Source organism: Phymastichus coffea, unplaced genomic scaffold (assembly GCF_024137745.1).
Source record: "Phymastichus coffea isolate CEN01 unplaced genomic scaffold, Cenicafe_Pcof_1.1 PCOF00038, whole genome shotgun sequence".
NCBI classification, from domain to species: Eukaryota; Metazoa; Arthropoda; class Insecta; order Hymenoptera; family Eulophidae; genus Phymastichus; species Phymastichus coffea.
Window position 1 is genome coordinate 2,436,041 of NW_026706849.1, and position 16,472 is coordinate 2,452,512.

General features: G+C 33.8%; 2 protein-coding genes across 9 annotated transcripts; one reads left to right on the forward strand and one right to left on the reverse strand.

The window, feature by feature from the left end:
• Positions 1-681: 681 nt before the first annotated feature.
• Positions 682-10,545, reverse strand: LOC131663694 (poly(A) polymerase type 3). 5 transcript variants are annotated; one of them, XM_058934240.1, is made up of 10 exons: positions 10,451-10,516; positions 8,574-8,736; positions 7,749-8,096; positions 4,294-4,768; positions 3,845-4,100; positions 3,544-3,755; positions 2,994-3,468; positions 2,789-2,913; positions 2,432-2,707; positions 682-2,338 (listed from the first exon to the last, which is right to left on the reverse strand). In XM_058934240.1, exons 4-10 carry the CDS (start codon positions 4,738-4,740, stop codon positions 2,237-2,239), a joined length of 1,893 nt encoding a protein of 630 aa, XP_058790223.1. In that variant the 5' UTR covers positions 4,741-4,768; positions 7,749-8,096; positions 8,574-8,736; positions 10,451-10,516; the 3' UTR covers positions 682-2,236. The 5 variants fall into 5 exon arrangements, with proteins under 5 accessions (XP_058790223.1, XP_058790222.1, XP_058790220.1 ...); XM_058934239.1 differs by lacking the exon at positions 8,574-8,736 and having other exon boundaries at positions 10,451-10,493; XM_058934237.1 differs by lacking the exons at positions 7,749-8,096; positions 8,574-8,736 and having other exon boundaries at positions 10,451-10,545.
• Positions 10,546-12,187: 1,642 nt separating this feature from the next.
• On the forward strand, positions 12,188-16,395 carry LOC131663707 (cyclin-C). 4 transcript variants are annotated; one of them, XM_058934268.1, is made up of 7 exons: positions 12,188-12,388; positions 12,467-12,513; positions 14,940-15,143; positions 15,239-15,345; positions 15,442-15,648; positions 15,720-15,971; positions 16,060-16,395. In XM_058934268.1, exons 3-7 carry the CDS (start codon positions 15,112-15,114, stop codon positions 16,260-16,262), a joined length of 801 nt encoding a protein of 266 aa, XP_058790251.1. In that variant the 5' UTR covers positions 12,188-12,388; positions 12,467-12,513; positions 14,940-15,111; the 3' UTR covers positions 16,263-16,395. The 4 variants fall into 4 exon arrangements, with proteins under 4 accessions (XP_058790251.1, XP_058790253.1, XP_058790254.1 ...); XM_058934270.1 differs by having other exon boundaries at positions 15,088-15,143; XM_058934271.1 differs by lacking the exons at positions 12,188-12,388; positions 12,467-12,513 and adding an exon at positions 13,963-14,270 and having other exon boundaries at positions 15,088-15,143.
• Positions 16,396-16,472: the final 77 nt, after the last annotated feature.

Here is a 16,472-nt window from a genome sequence, read left to right on the forward strand (position 1 = left end):
GGCAGGTACAAGGCTAGTAAAACGATACGTCCGACTTCAAAACAAGCACCATCTTTAAAAAATTCAACAACAATATCAAATCACGATGTCAATATGTTTAGTTTCCTGTACACTGAAAGATGCTAGTGACTATCCACGGATAGCAAATTCCTGACCTGTACAAAATTGAACTACTAAAAAATACAAAATTAATACTCGATAAAGCAAAGAGTAACAAACAACTACCAAATACATTATTATCAATACTACCAATCCCGATAACGTATCATACATAATTTGTGAGATTTCTCATTTGTAAATAGCCAGGATAAGAATGTTAGCTTGTAAGTATTTAGTTTATAAGCAATCGCCGTATTAAAATATTATTCGGACTGCTGATGCGGCACCTATTGAAAGAGGACATACGAATCTCAATGTTGTATTACGTTTTTCTGGTTCATTTTTCTATATAGAACAATAATCAAAATGTTAAACATATTTAATAAATGAATATTACACAAAAAATAGAGCCCATGCAGGAGGTCTGGGTCCAGTAATTGAGGTTGGCGTGAATCCACATTATAGTAGTTAATGTGAGATATCCTAAAAGCTTGACAAAAGTATAGGGAGGCAAAATAATATATGAAAAGATTAAATTAATATTAAATAAATAAGATATAAAACATCAATATATGCTGTAGATCCATTTTTATTTGAGTAAGATGTAATTAAAATAATAATTTATACACGTATGCTCATTTATCAGAACGTAAAATTCTGTTGGTACACTTGATACGATTTCGCTTTTGTACATGAGCGACAAAATTTTCAATGATAAATTTAAAAAAAAAAGAAGAAGAAAGTAAATTATCGCACATACAATATAACTGATACTCGCAAACTCCATGCAATGGAACATGATAATATTTTGTATTTTTGTTTATTTTATTCTTTTTTTTATCATTATTACCAAGGCTTAAAAAAATATTCTACTCAAAGAAACCATCATACGAAAATATAAGCAAAAGGAAGGATAAACTACAAAATCAATCATTGTGATTACGCAAATGGTGTTCCAGTTACAGATATATTTCTTTATTTCTCGCTCATTCACTCACTCATCTGCACTTACAAATATAGTATAATATTTATATGTATGTGTAGTAATTACGAACTATATATATATATTTATATATATATATAATTTTATAAACGGAACACGCGTCTTCGAATTTGCCAGGATCGATGGACATAATTCGTTTCACAGTCGTTGCGTAATTTATTTGAATATACATTGACCTAAGTTAATCCATTTTTTTAGGTTTTTTTTTTAAATTGCTTTTTTTATTTTAGTTTGTACATACCGTGCAACACACCGGTTCTTATAACTACAATAATCTATACCATCTAGAATCACCTTCCCGCGCCGTAACGTTGTCGAACGTTCGGTTTTATAAGGACAGTAACGAAACTAAAACTAACGCAAAACAAGTGATGAAAAATTTAATACTTTTTTATACATACATAGCTTATTATCACAGAATTGTTTCTTTCTCTGCTATCCGCGACGAAAAATTCAACGGTTCATGTTAACTGTCTGCAAAAGTTTTCGGAACTTCCCACGCCAAGTCAATTAAGTAAAATTAATATGTAAATCTAGCTACACGTAAGTTCCCGTTATTAAAACTTAAGTTTTTGTCAAACTAAAAGTAACGTATCTCTTACAATACAAATATTAAATAATTGGTCAAAATATCTCAGTGTACAAATGTAAACTTTGTAAAAGCAAAGTCAGAAAATTTAACTACGTTACATTGAATTTTCATCGAATAGCACAGAAGGACCAACCCTCTGATAATATAAAAAAGCATGAAACTTTTCTCCGAAAAAGTAAAAGTAACCCACTCGAAGTTAGCGCGACCATCGACGCTGGCAAAAACAACACGAACTTTTAAGAAAATGCACTCTCGTCGAGCGAGAGTGTGTCGTGTTACTCTCTTATTTATGTTCTTCTGTACATACCGTTTTTTATTTCGAAGAAAAAGTGTACGCTGGTTTGTTATGGTGGTAGTGCCTCCGTCACTAGCTGAGTTCACTGTAATAATGCGCATGGTTGTTTAGGTTGACGGATTTACACAGTGGGCAGTGGTGGTTGATGGCGCGAGAACTCTTTGCGTTTCAAAGGGCTCTGAAGCGCCGTAGAGGTCGTTTGGAGAGCAACTGTCGAAGTGGTCGTCGTGGCTTCATGAGGAGCTGGTCAAGTACAAACGAATCGTTCCTGGGCGACTGCCGAAGTCGCTGCTGGTGGTTTGCTTATTGGGGGCATTGTACCGGGCCTAGTTTTCGATGATGTCACTCCCTAAATATATGTTAATAACATTTCTTAATTGTTTCTAAGTATATATTAATTATCAAATGAATCTAGTTTACTGATATTTAATCATATAATTACATCTTTCGTAGTTTTCTGCTTATACTCTCCCACGATGCTGACTTCCGAATTGCTATCGTCTCCTATGGATATAGCCCCCATAGAGTTGTCTTCTTTCTCTTGCGTAACATTAGTTTGAACCTGTGATTTATTGTGGTTCTCTTGGATTTTTCTTTTTTTGTCTTTGTTCTCAGAAGTTTGGTCAGACTTCCTTTTTCTAGAGTTTATGTCAGGTTGATTTCTAGGAGAACCACCATTTCCACTAACATTTCCATTCCTCTGATTGCTACTCGAGGTCTGAAATAAAGATAACGAAGTAGAACTCCACCTTATACAGCTAACGAATTTGTTAGTAAATTCACAACCCGTATTACTTACTTTGCGTTCGCGTTTGACTAAATAGGAAGAAGCAACGTAATTGGACAAATCCCTTCGTTTCACGTGTTTTACTTCTATAGCCATACCATTCCTGAAAATGTTGATTTGTTCCGCATGCCTTTCAACTGATAAAAATAAAAAAGTAATGAGATTGATAAATCAATGAGAGTAAAAACAATAAAAGATTATTCACAAGGATACTTACTGGTATCTACGAAGTTCCTGATATCGTACGTAAGGTCGATATTAAGATTCTCGCCTTTTTTGAAAGTCAAACCTATGAACCACATGGAAATGTGCTTGCCTGCTTCCGGAGATAGTGGTGGGAAACATTCAGGGTTAATGTGTGCCAACGTGATTAAAGGGTTTCTCTCTAGACATCCAACCAAAGTTCTAATCTTGGACTCCACAAGGCCACACCACTTCAGTTGATCCTCGGATGAACAGCTACTTGCCATCACAATAATATAGTGCCTGTATTTTCCAAAGAAATTTGGTGGCTCGAACAACTTGTCCCACGATGCTTTTCCCATAATGATTTCTTCTGTGACTGCCAATCCAACTTCAAATGCTTCCTGCATGACCGTTCGCGTTGATACAGAAACATTGAATGTCGAATTCTGCTGTGGGTAGGCAGGGGTGATGATTGGCATCAGGTGGTACCTATCTGCCACGTTTATCTAAAATGAAAATTATACATTGAAATACACACATTAATAAATTTCCTTCAAGTTTCTTAAAATAAAACAACTTACCCTTGGGTCCCAAACAGGAAAACCTAAATTGACATTCTCTGGTGATTTCAGTAGAACTGGTTGAGGCCACTTCCACTGGGAGAAAACGAGGAAAAACTTCTCAATCAAAGTTGCGGCTACCGCGTTTGGATACAGCTGGCAAGTTCTCGCGACAAGCATTGCCCAAGATACTCCTCCCAAATAACCTAAAACGTTACTGTAGATGCCATTTTCTGAAACAAACATTAATCAATATAGAAATTAAAGTATAAACTAAATTCGGAAAACAGCATTATTAATATATAAAAATATCGAAACTTACTTTTTGCCCATAATTTGATTGCACGCAAGGCTAACCTGAAATTCTCAATATTAGGTACTAAGCGTAGAATTTCATCTGTTACTCGGCAGCCATTCAAACTCCTGACACATTTCTGATCCAAATTTTTCAGCAACATGTCATCTCGTAAGTCCATAGAATCTGGAACTTCCTTGAGGGCCAGTTTTGCGAATAGCATATCAATCTCAATGCCATCAAAATTCATTTTTATTACAGGTACAAACGCTTCCTCAACAGCCTAGAAATACAGATAAATAATAATTAAAATTTTACCTGAAACAGCATACTATGGTCTATCACTACTCAAAATGAAAAACAATTGAAGAAAAATAAAGATTTTAATAGTTATAAAATGTAAATTGTATTTTAAAACCAAAATTGAATAATGACTAATGACTAATGACAACTAAAAATCATAATCAAAAATTTACCCTCAATTCTGTGACTTCATGTTGCTCCTTCAACAAATCGAAGAATGATGAGAAGTAATCTTGTCTACTAATGTGCTTGGGTACAACACATAAAGCATCAATGTCTGCTCCTTTGTGGTGAACACCTAATCTGTAGGATCCGAATGTGTAGATTTTGCCTCCTACTTGATCAGCAACATTTGGTGGCATGTTTCGGGCAATACTTATGTCACGAATCCATTGTTTGACTAAGGAGTTCAATTTACTTAAAATCTCCATCCGATGGTTAAGCTCTTCTTCCGACTCAAAGACATTATACGGTTTGAGAGATTCTTTGAGTTCACTCGTTCTAGTCAGATCACTTGGCTTTGGTTCAGCCATACTTATGGCTGAAGTCATACCAAGTGTTCGTGGTTTTTGGTTCTTGACAGCAGTCGAGGTATTCTTCGTAGTTGCCTGAGACCACATTGTGACTGATTGGTATAACTGAAGGCTTCTGTAAACACAAAGTTTATAGGTAGAACTACAGAATGCATTTACAAAATATTAGTCAATATGTGAAAAAATAAAAGTACATGCTCAATAAACATAATTTTAGATAGCAATAATTAACAAGAATATCACTAAAAACTCAATAAATTCCTAGTAATTGTCTAATATATCAAAAACATAAGCGTTGGAATAGTTGACGCAACAATGGACTCGATTCTAACCTCTCCAGCTCAAGCTAATTTTCCACTAATCGTGCAAAACTGTCTATATTATGTTTGTCTGTACAAAAAAATATATTTTACAGAAAATCCTGTAAAACCAAAAAAAGAAACTTGGCTAAAATATGCCCTTTACGACAACTAAGCAACATTTGAATTTTTAACAACATTTGGGTAAAGTTTACAAGCAAGCGACGAGCATTAAATATAAAAAAGATATTTAGCAAAACATCTGTTTTGCACGTTCACTCGAAATAACGTCGAAGCAAAACAATAATACGTTCGTAAAACGCATCTTTGCACAGTTTTGATAGTAAGGTAATGTGAACGGACCAAACGTTCCAACCACCACCGTATTTCAAAACATCACTCATTCACAAATGCACCAAGCTGTAAACTAAGCAAAACGAATGTCTCAGTCACAGTTTAAACGCGTGACTAAACAAACAATTTCGTAGCGCGCACAACAAACATAGATAAGCAGGTAATATCGAAACGAAGTTTTTTAGCGCGTCATCAAAGAAAAACCCCAAAGCCAGCGCTTTAACTCACAGACTAAAGAAGTAATGCTACGCGAGGTCAGCAGCGAGAGCAATAGTAGCAAGGGCTTGGCGACATCGTCCTCAAGCTAAATGAAGACGACTTGACCGAAGGTTGATTTTCGATGTCCCGGGTAATTTTACAAGCGGACTGCAGTCGGTTTGGACGAAACCACTGGAGGCAGTTGTGCGATATGCCGCCGCCACCACCGCCGTCCACGAGAACGGAGAACGCGCAACGCCGAGAGAGGGACAGAGAGAGGTTACGTTGCGGCATCGAAGCTCGACACGCATACTGATGCACGCACTATATGAACTGCGACGCGCTAGTATCACGGCAACAAATAGAGCGCGCTTTTCAAAGGAAAACGCAAAGCATTAGCTAAAGCTGCAATCAAACATGCGAATATCATATTTCGATACTAGTACGAAATGTGATGAGTCTTGTGTGACCTATTCAGTCTAGCTTCGCTCGGGCGCAAAGGTTTATACAAAGGTCAAATCACTCTCGCGCTAGTATCGAAACGAACTAAAAAAACTTGCAAGAAATCGTGTGTTATTGAACTTGCAACTAGAAAAGACAAATAAAAGTTGCAATAACAAGAAATTTGAAATGCAAAGGTCAGATGGCAACTCGATAATTAATAAGGAGAAAATACTTACGGTAACTTCGCAAGATGTTCGCAGAGCGTGATGTTGAAGAGAAGATGCGACGTACGTCACTATGCTATCAGCACACTGGAGCTAAGTTAACACTGATCGTAGCACACAACTGTAAGCGGATGTTTAGCACAGAAAATGTACGAGAGCACAGTTGATACAAGTTCAAGAGTCCAGGCGAATATTGAGCACAGCAAATGTACGAAAGCACAATTGATACAAGATCAAAAGCACAGACGAATATTGAGCGCAGAAAATGTACGAAAGCACAATTAATACAAAATCAAAAGCACAAAAAATATACGAGAGCACAGATGAATATTAAGCACGGTAAAGGTACGAGAGCACAGATGATACAAGATCAAGAGCACAGTCCAAAGTGAGCCGAAGCTAACGGGGGCTGCGTTTTTATAGCATCCGTTTTGGGGCCTTCTCGGTGGTTACAACCCCCAATTAGCAGGAGAACCAATCAGCGGGCCAATTGACTTTACCTACTTTGGAGCAAGTTTCAGATATAGATTTGGAAAGGTCGAGAGAAAGCTATGGTGATCGCAAAGTAGGGGAGTGGTCGTACGATTCGTTCGACGATTATTGTTTGCAAGGTTTTATGTAACAACAAAATATTAAACGAGCGATATTTTTTACTAAAAAGTTGTGTAATCATTGATGATCACTCAACCTTTCATATCTACTATAGCAATTAACCCCTTAGTTCACTAATAGCTTACTTTTCAATGATTATCCAACTAAAATTATGACATTTTGATACCAGTGCGAAAAATTGATTGAAACCTTTAGTGGTCGTTTGCCCCCGAGCGAAGCGAGGTTGAAATCACTTTCTTGCACACGTATCTATAATGCATTGCACGTCTAGAGAGGTAAAGCATTGGCAAGCTTACAGCTCGTATAAATTGACAAACACGAGTTTTGGGCTTGTCACTTTACTTCCCGTGGCGCGTGTACTTTATTTTTCCATACACCATGCGCGGGGACTCGACCATGCTTAAAATCACACATCGTATCGAAATAGCGTATCACGAGACTTGTGCGTGAATGTATGTTGTCGCTAAAGCGAAAAGATCACACGAGACGGGGCGTGTGAATCGCAATAAGCACGCGTACTTTTCCGAGCCACAGAAGTGCCAAATAGTTCCTATAAAAGCCAGTGCCGCTTGAATTTTATTTAGATTCATTTTTCCTATGTATAGAGATCTTAAATTAAAGCCTTAAACTTTTTCTCATCGTAATTTTTTTTGAATGTTACGAGATCGCTTCCCTGATGTCTCATATAGCACATCCTTTCTGGAACGACAACCTTTTGAACGATTTCTCACGTAATCTTTTATAGCTACAATTTGAATCAGAGTTAAAATAGCATTGGATTATGTAATTTATATTAGTTTGACACACTGGAGCGCAAAAATACAGGTGAGTAGCGTACTGGTGATTCGCGTTACAAATAGAAAAAAATACTCAAATTATTTTTACTACCGATTAAAAATAACTTTTTCATAAAGATATAACTGGAAAACGTTAAAAATTAGCTCGGCTGTTTAATTTTTCTTACCTGCATAACGAAAATAAATATAAAATACCATAAATAATAAAATTAATTATTTCCAAATTGTCCTTCACTTTATTGTACACCACTATGATTTAATACGTCGATTTTATTCCATAATTCCAACTTATGAAATGACATTGAAAATTACTTCGACGCCCACCAGAGTCGGCCAGTAAAGGGTCTTTTGGATATTCCATAAATAGGGTCGTAAATGCGCTACTGTGCACAATGCAGCTTTCCACTTCAGACTCTTCTAATTATGTATCCTCGTCGACCTGACAATTGACCGTCCAACCGTAGGCTATTGTTTAACGTGCTGTCTACCTTCAGTATTAAGCTTGACTAACACGCCTAGGCAACAAAGTATACAATAAATTTTTCTCAGTTTAGCCTATAAGATTTATTTTCGTAAATTATTATAGTAGTATCATTTATTTCCCATTAGTCTGAAAGATTGAATAAAAGATACTTTAATTTAAGAGCTTAAATGACAATTTGTAAAAAGTGAAAGCGTCTACGTAGAGAAATAACCGCCAGCATAGAAATTTTGTTTGCTGATACTGCGCGTCTTCAGTAGGTCAAGTTCGTATAACACAGCAGACTACTACAATACCATATCGCTTATTTTATAATGCGCTGACAAAAAGAGAACCATTCTGAACGTTCAGTTGTTGTTTAATCTCTCTATTGACTGACTTGCATTTATCCTCGCGTCAATGTAATGACGCTATTCCGCAATGAGTAATAAAGATTTCAGTAGTGAAAATTTGCAGTGCAGTCTCTAAAAGATGAAAGCATTTCGGATGATTAGTAAAAAACCTCGGTTACCTACTCCCTCTATCAACGCAAATTTGCATTTGCGCCTGTTCCGATGGTTCTAGTAGTATGCAATACGCAATCAATCTATGGTTGAGCCAAGGCGATCGCAAGTGACGCGCTTTTTGTAATTACATTCGCGTATTCATCTGTAGAAAAGGAGATTGTACGAAAACTACAAGAAGAAAAAAAGAGGATGTTTTCGTTAGAAGTGAAAAAGTTAACCAACAACTGAATTTTGTACATCTATAAACGAAAAAATGCAATTTTTTCAAGTTTCAGAATCGCGAATTTTTGTTATTAAAGTTTCTAGAACAGTTTTTTATTGTTGTTTAGGCCATGGCCAATAAGAAAATGTACTTGAACATTCAAATTTTTCTTGTGTCGATATTTGCCATTTCAATAAAAAATTATATACTGAAAAATTGACGTGAAACAACACGATTTTCAAATGCTTATTACTCAGCATCTAAGAAGTCTATATAAAGTTGAAAATCGGGAAAATAACGATACTTATAAAAATTTTAAGCGCACAAAAGTTTTATCAAAACATAAAATTATGACTACTGAAAATTTCACTTTTTCGGTTAAATTCTCCAAATATATTATTCTCGTTTAGTTAGGTGAAATTCGGGCTATAAAAACCTAACTTATACGCTTTTTCATGAAAATTTAAGATTAAACATGTTGCGACAAACATTTATAGTTTTGAAAAAGAAGTAAAGCCTTTAGCTTAGTTAACTTTTAAAACATGTGGTTTTCTCTCTAGCTATTTTAATGTAGGTCCTATCGTGTGTCATATGTCTATCAATAATATCCCTTGATATACTCAGCAAATAAAATAACATCCTACGTCGATCGATTCAAAAGGCTATCGTAAATAGTAGAAATAGAGGTTTCGCCTCGGTAGTTAATTTTCACGTGCTACAAATTTGCCAATACTTTTCCGACCTGGTACTATTTTTTTCCAGGGCAAATTAACATTACTTTAAAGACTTGTAATACGTGTTCTCCAGGTATTACTTTTTCGCGTAAAATATAATTGATTTTATCCATTGGTTGTACGATATGGCTTACATGAAGAGTGTTTACTTTATACAAGTAACAAACGTTTACCGCCATATATTTAATCATAAAGTTCTGTTAGAAAAGTACACGATTTTTAATAATAGATTGCGTACCTAGGTTGGGGACGCATTGATAAGTCTGTAGCACAGGAGAATTGACAACCGAGGCGAAGCCGAGGCTATCATACACGTGCTACGGTCTTGCCAATTTCCCGGTCGTGATGCGTATGCTATTTTTTTGCTCAGCGAGGCCAAAATTAGCATGTTACCGACCGAGCTGCGGCCTCGGCTTCGCCTGATATTTATTAATTTTCACGTATGTATTATTGACTGACCAATACTTTTCCGATCTAGGTACATAATCTATTTTATAATCAAAAGAATAACTTTGAAAAAAAATCAATACAATCATTTTTTTATACGAATACTTTGAAAGTACAGTTTTCCAATGGTTATTAAGTAGTTTTGGTTTCAATAACTTGAACCGTTACTAAAATATAATAGGAAAAACAATAAAATTTTCATTACTTTATGCTCCCCTTGTCCTACACTAACGGTATCTTTATAACAAAGATTTTTTACAATAACAAAAAACTAATATTAAGACGCGTGGCGTTCATATTTTATTCAACCGAATTTGTTTGTAAAATAAATATAATATTCGATCATTGCAGATTAATACGTTGTATTATATTTTGACGTTTCGGTGACCAGATATGCCACCCTCATCAGAAATGCTTTATTAAAGCACACAAAAAATTAGAATAAACAACAAAATAATAAACGAAGTACATTAATAACATATTTAAATTTTTAACTTACACAAATCAACAGTATGAAAACCGTCTTGTCATTTCAAAATGAGTTTGTCAACTAGCTGAAATTTCGTAGTACAATCGGCATATTACCTACTCTTTGCATCCCCTTCTTATGAATAGGATTAGTGGATTATACATATTATTATAATTAACTCTAATGTCATCTTTCTTATTAATACTAGTAGGGTAACATTTGATGTTTATTATTTAGGAAATCAATTGTCTTTTCTAGTAGCACTCAGAGTCGGTAGCTCGCAAATTATTTCAATTTAACTTATCATTAAATATTTTCATGTAATATATGTGCATGTTTAGCACAACGGCAATCTATCACATTTTTTTTGCGTTCGTCGACTCGGATTTTTTAAGCGCGTTTCGTTTAACCTATATCATCATCATTATTATCATCACCATCGCAATCCTCGCAGCATAATTTATCTACAAAGTTGATTCTGTCCATTTTTTGTGACATTTTTTCTCAATTTCACAACGGATGACATTGTTTTATTAATTAACGAGGCAGCACGAATGTCATATGATTTCAGATGTGCAGCAATAGCATGATAATGTGAATGATATGGAATATCGACGTTCATCATTGGTGGGAAGCTATTTTGACTTATTTAATTGATTTGTTTTATCGATATAGCCTAATTTTGTAATCCATATATTTATGTTTTTCAATAAATCCAGATAATTGTTATAATATATAAAATATTAATAATTGCGTTGATATTTTCATCTTGAAGAAAGTTCTCTGATAATAAAAAGGCTTGGTCAACCAAATTGTAAAATATGTTTTTCTTATACGCAGGTAATGATTTGATAAGAAATTTATCAAGCGTACGAAAGCTGTTGGTTTTTGATACCAATTGGATATTATTTTTTAACCTTCTTTTATGATTGTCATATCTAAAAAGTTAAATATTTTATTGTTTCCATCTTTCTAGTGAGTTTCCAATTTTTATCATAATCATTAAAAACCTGCAAGACTGCCTCTGCTTGATGTTTTTGAAAGATTAAGAATTCATCGTCAACATATCTAATATACAATTTGGAATAAGGCAATTATGATCTTCCTTCAAACGAGTTAAGCATTTTTTCCCAAGATTAGCCGCCGTCTCAATTCCGTCTCAAGAACATATATTACAATGTATGCGAACAGTGGGGAGAGCGGTGAACCCCATAGACGTGCCTTTCAGTTAATTTATAATATTGTCCGTCAAATATGAAATAGATATTGCTCTAAAGAAACTTTACACGCATAATTAGGTCATTAAACGGAATTTTCCAAACCTTAAGTCTAATCTGATCAAATCTGCAATTGACACTTGTCATGATTAGACTGCATGACACATTTGTAAACAATGATATAATATCTAACGACAAAAATACATCATCAGATTTTTAGTATTACTTTGGCAAGCTTGTGAACAAATTCACGACTATTTTTCACTTGAGATAGTTTAGGTTCTATTCTTTTATTTTAATTCACGACATATGATTTTAGATAGCATGTAAAGCGAACAGTTACTAAGGAAATTATACTATGTACTAAGATAATTGGGCATAAAGGAAAACCAATCTTGTGTATTTTTACTAATCCGTAAGCTTTGGTCATGACCGTATACGAAATTGTTAGAAACTTGCCAATATTTTTAATGAAGTTACTCATTCCATTCAATATGCCTAATATAGTCCCGATGTTTGCGTTTGAAACCTTTTCAGTGGGTTGCTACTATGCACGTGAAGAGGTTGTTAAAACTTGTTTTACTTTTTACTTGTAGTCAAATTTGTATATATAAACAGGTTCGTTTCCATCATGAGCTATGGTGACCGTGATGTCTGAATTTTGTTTCATAACGTATGAGTTAATTTTAATTTAACGATTGTCACGAACGCATTCTATTGCTTTGTCAATATTTGTTTTGAAACAAAGGACGTGAGTATTTGTGTCGTTGATCTCCCAATTTAAAATATGGAACATTAAATAGTTCAAATTTTCACTTTTTTCCCGTAGGTTCTGCTAAAATATTCACTTTTCATACATTACGGACACATAAGTTGGTAATTATCTCTAATTGACCGATCAGAATCAGTCAAGACTTCACTTTTTAAAATTCTCTTCTTTTAAGAAAATAAAGAAAGGATTTGTTATAAGACAGACCGACGTGTTCTCTTTTAGATCTTAATAGGAATCTGCGGTGTAGGAATGGCGACAGCAAGGTTCACGTTATTTTTTGTCAATGACTTGAATAAAGCCAAAATGTATGGGCCTGATCGATGCTATATCCTTCTGAAAAATTCCATCAATCTTGTTGATAGTAGAGAGTCATTTTCCGATCCATGACTCTTAGAATTATCAAACGTCTTTCACAGTTCTGTGCCAAATAGCTAAATTATTGTTAACTTTTTAACTTTGCAAAATAATCTAAGTGTTGTAATATATCGGACGTAAAATAATTTGATATATTTTTGGCTTTTTATTGTTTAAACATCATTCTAAATGATGACTTCGTCTAATTTCACTGAGAATTTTACTTGGTTCTTTTCATGACAAAAATTCTACTCCACCGACTATTATAACAAATATTTACGGACAGAATTTGAATTTCGACTTCGAGTTTGCTTTGAATAATAAAAATATGAAACAGAATGTTTTCTTTACGACATTAATTTTATAATAATGTTTTTTTATACAAAATCTAGTTAGTTTGATGCTCTGAAAGCTACGAAATTGTTCATTACGTTCAATCAAACACTAATATAGGTGCCAATTGCGTATAATGGAAATTAATTTTTATTTTATATTATGCTATCTTAATATGTAATCAGCTATTCTAATTATTAATTTTTGACTGCCTCTTTGCACTCTAAATAAATAATAACCATCATTCTTTTGATTACCCTTCTGGTATTTTCGTTAGTTGCTAGAACGATGAAAATTAATGACAATAATAATTGATACAAATCAAAATACGAGGTTTAAACATTGTAAAATTTGATAACTATAGCACTTTAGTGAATCATGAAAAATAAATAAATGCATAGTTAGTTTTTAAATTAGAAACTATAATAACATTACAATTTTCTATTTAAAATATTTTAAAGCAAATAAATTAGTTTTGAGGATTTCGAAGAATTATATTATTAAAAACTATAACTTTATTTAATTCAATAAAGATGTGCTATTGAAAATTGAATACTTGTTTAAAGAAAATTCAATTAGCATAACAATTTTGAAAATATTTAAAAATTTGGATGTACTGATAATGCATACTATAGTCAAGTTGAGTGAAGAAATTTGTATAATTGAAATTGGAATACTATTTCGTTTTATAATCTTGGTACAGATATTTTTCTGACCTGGCAGTAAATCATGCAATAAAGCATACAATAGAAGATTACAACCTAAGGCCATAAAAGTATTGAAGTACCCACAGCGTAGCTACGGGTGGTATACTATTGTTTGAGTCACGTCCGGGAAAGGCACTATACTTAATTAGTACATCCAGATCATTAGACAAAAATAGTACATTACAATACAAGTGCGGGAAAGTAGATTCTTGTCTCGTGTGGCGTTTACGCCGGAGTGAAGTGACGAGAAATTCTTTCCCGAACATGTGCCGTACCGTATTTTTGGATACGACGTATGGAAAGTGAGACTTTCAACGCACGTTTTTTGCCGAGCGTGCGGGAAAAACGTATTTTCCGCGCGGAGTGTCGAAAAATAGTATAAAGCATGGTTAGAAAATTAACAAGTGCATAGCACACATTTAACAATTCTTATATTTTATGGACCTATCAATACTTTTCTGGCCTAGGTACGTAATCTACTCATACACACCACGGCCGGGAAATTTATCAAGCCCGTAACACGTGAAAATTGAGTAATTGACAACCGAGTCAATTCTCAATTCTCACGCGCCAGGACGTCCTGTGGATTTTGTTTGTGCTTATAATTGTCACACGTTTTCTTCTTGTTTCTATGGTCGTTACTCTCTCGCTCTTTCGCCCGACTCCGAGCAGGTATTTGTAAAACTGAGCCGCCGGCGCCTGAGTTTTCCCAGAAATTATCTTTCGCGCACAATACCGCGCTCTCTTTCGGGGTTTTTCCAAACACACTCCCCAATTACAAATTTATTATTTAATTAGTTCGACCATTCAAATAAATCTCAATAGTAAACAGATTTACTAATAATACTTCCTCGGCCTGGACCTGAATACATCTACACGTAAAATACTAAATTCTCGAAAGACCTTACACCACTCGCCGCTAGGAGCGTCATTGTATCGGCCACTTGATCTTTACCAAGGAATTTAAGAATCGATAGATGCTTAGCGTCTATCTAAGTTTATTTTTATTCAAAGTTAGCCCATGCTCTTTAGACTTACCCTCGTCCTCTATCTCTACTAAAACCATAAAACATTGTTGCTTGTTGCGGTATACTGTGTGTAATATATGTATTATATTGTTATTACATATATATTAGGTTATACCATTTCGCGAAGCGGAATTTTAATCATAAAACCAGACCTACGTAAAATAAATACGGAAAAATATATCATGAGTTTGATAAGTGTATGAACAAACTTTTCCAATGAAATGCTAATTAATTTTCGTCGACTGTTCAAATTCAGATTTAAAAAGAATAAAGACTAATAATGGCTGGTAATTTCTGGCAAAGTTCACATCAGTACGTAATTTTTTGTTTTTATATGTCTACAGTAGATCAGTGCAATTATTATTAGTATGTTTTATTCTATAATTTTATTCTTATTTCTATTTTAGTCAACAATGGCTGTTAGATAAGCAAGATTTAACTAGAGAACGACAACATGATTTGTCTATTTTATCTGAAGACGAGTATCAAAAATTGTTTATATTCTTTGCTAACTGTAAGTAAAATTATCATTTTAATTATGATATTAAAATTACAAGTAGTGTATGTTATGCTTTTAAATATTGAGTAGTAAAATTATGGAATATTTCAGTGATTCAAGTTCTTGGTGAACACCTGAAGTTGCGACAACAAGTAATTGCAACAGCTACAGTTTACTTCAAAAGATTTTATGCTCGTAACAGCTTGAAATGCATTGATCCATTGCTATTGGCTCCAACCTCTGTTTTCTTAGCCTCAAAAGTTGAAGAATTTGGTGTCATTTCTAATTCTAGATTACTGACAATATGTCAAACAGTTAGTAAGTATCATAAAAGCAGAAATATAATATTTATTTACTTATTATTCTCTAAAAAAACATGTTGATTCTAGTTAAAAGCAAGTTTGGCTATGCTTATGCCCAAGAATTTCCATATAGAACAAACCATATTTTGGAGTGTGAATTTTATTTATTAGAACATCTTGATTGTTGTCTTATCGTTTATCAACCATATCGCCCACTACTTACATTAATCCAAGATGTTGGTCCTGACGATCAGTTACTTACTTTGGCATGGCGTATAATTAATGATAGTCTAAGAACTGATGTTTGTTTACTTTATCCTCCATATCAAATAGCAATTGGTAAGTTCTATTTAAAATAACTTTTTAAAGATGTAATAATTTTTACACAATTTTATGTATTATTATATATTTATACATATTTCTATAGGCTGTCTTCAAATAGCTTGTGTGATATTACAAAAAGATCTCAAATCATGGTTTGCTGAACTAAATGCTGATATGGACAAAATTCAAGAAATCGCTAGGTATATAATCAATTTGTATGAACTTTGGAAAATTTATGATGAAAAGAAAGAGATTCAAGCTCTGTTAAACAAAATGCCAAAACCTAAAGCTGCCCCTCAACGCTAAGACCATTTCAGATATATTTAGAAATTTTAAGGCATTCAGTGAATGTTTTAAGTATTGAAATATAAGCTTTCAATTAGCCAATTGCATATGACGTGATTAAAGTACAATTTTATATGAAAATAAATTATTATTTTATAAGAAAATATGGGTATTTCCATTAAAATAATCACACTTACAAAAAAGATTTTTTCGGATTGTACAAAAATTATT

Excerpts from the sequence above, each read along its gene's own strand:
- LOC131663707 (XM_058934268.1), top strand. The coding sequence starts at position 15,112 with ATGGCTGGTAATTTCTGGCAAAGTTCACATCA. Across the intron at positions 15,144-15,238 it reads TTCTGGCAAAGTTCACATCA|TCAACAATGGCTGTTAGATA; the intron begins GTACGTAATTTT and ends TTTCTATTTTAG. Across the intron at positions 15,649-15,719 it reads GACAATATGTCAAACAGTTA|TTAAAAGCAAGTTTGGCTAT; the intron begins GTAAGTATCATA and ends TGTTGATTCTAG.
- LOC131663694 (XM_058934237.1), bottom strand. The coding sequence starts at position 4,740 with ATGTGGTCTCAGGCAACTACGAAGAATACCTCGACTGCTGTCAAGAAC. Across the intron at positions 4,101-4,293 it reads ATGAAGTCACAGAATTGAGG|GCTGTTGAGGAAGCGTTTGT; the intron begins GTAAATTTTTGA and ends CTGTATTTCTAG. Across the intron at positions 3,756-3,844 it reads AATCAAATTATGGGCAAAAA|AAAATGGCATCTACAGTAAC; the intron begins GTAAGTTTCGAT and ends TGTTTGTTTCAG.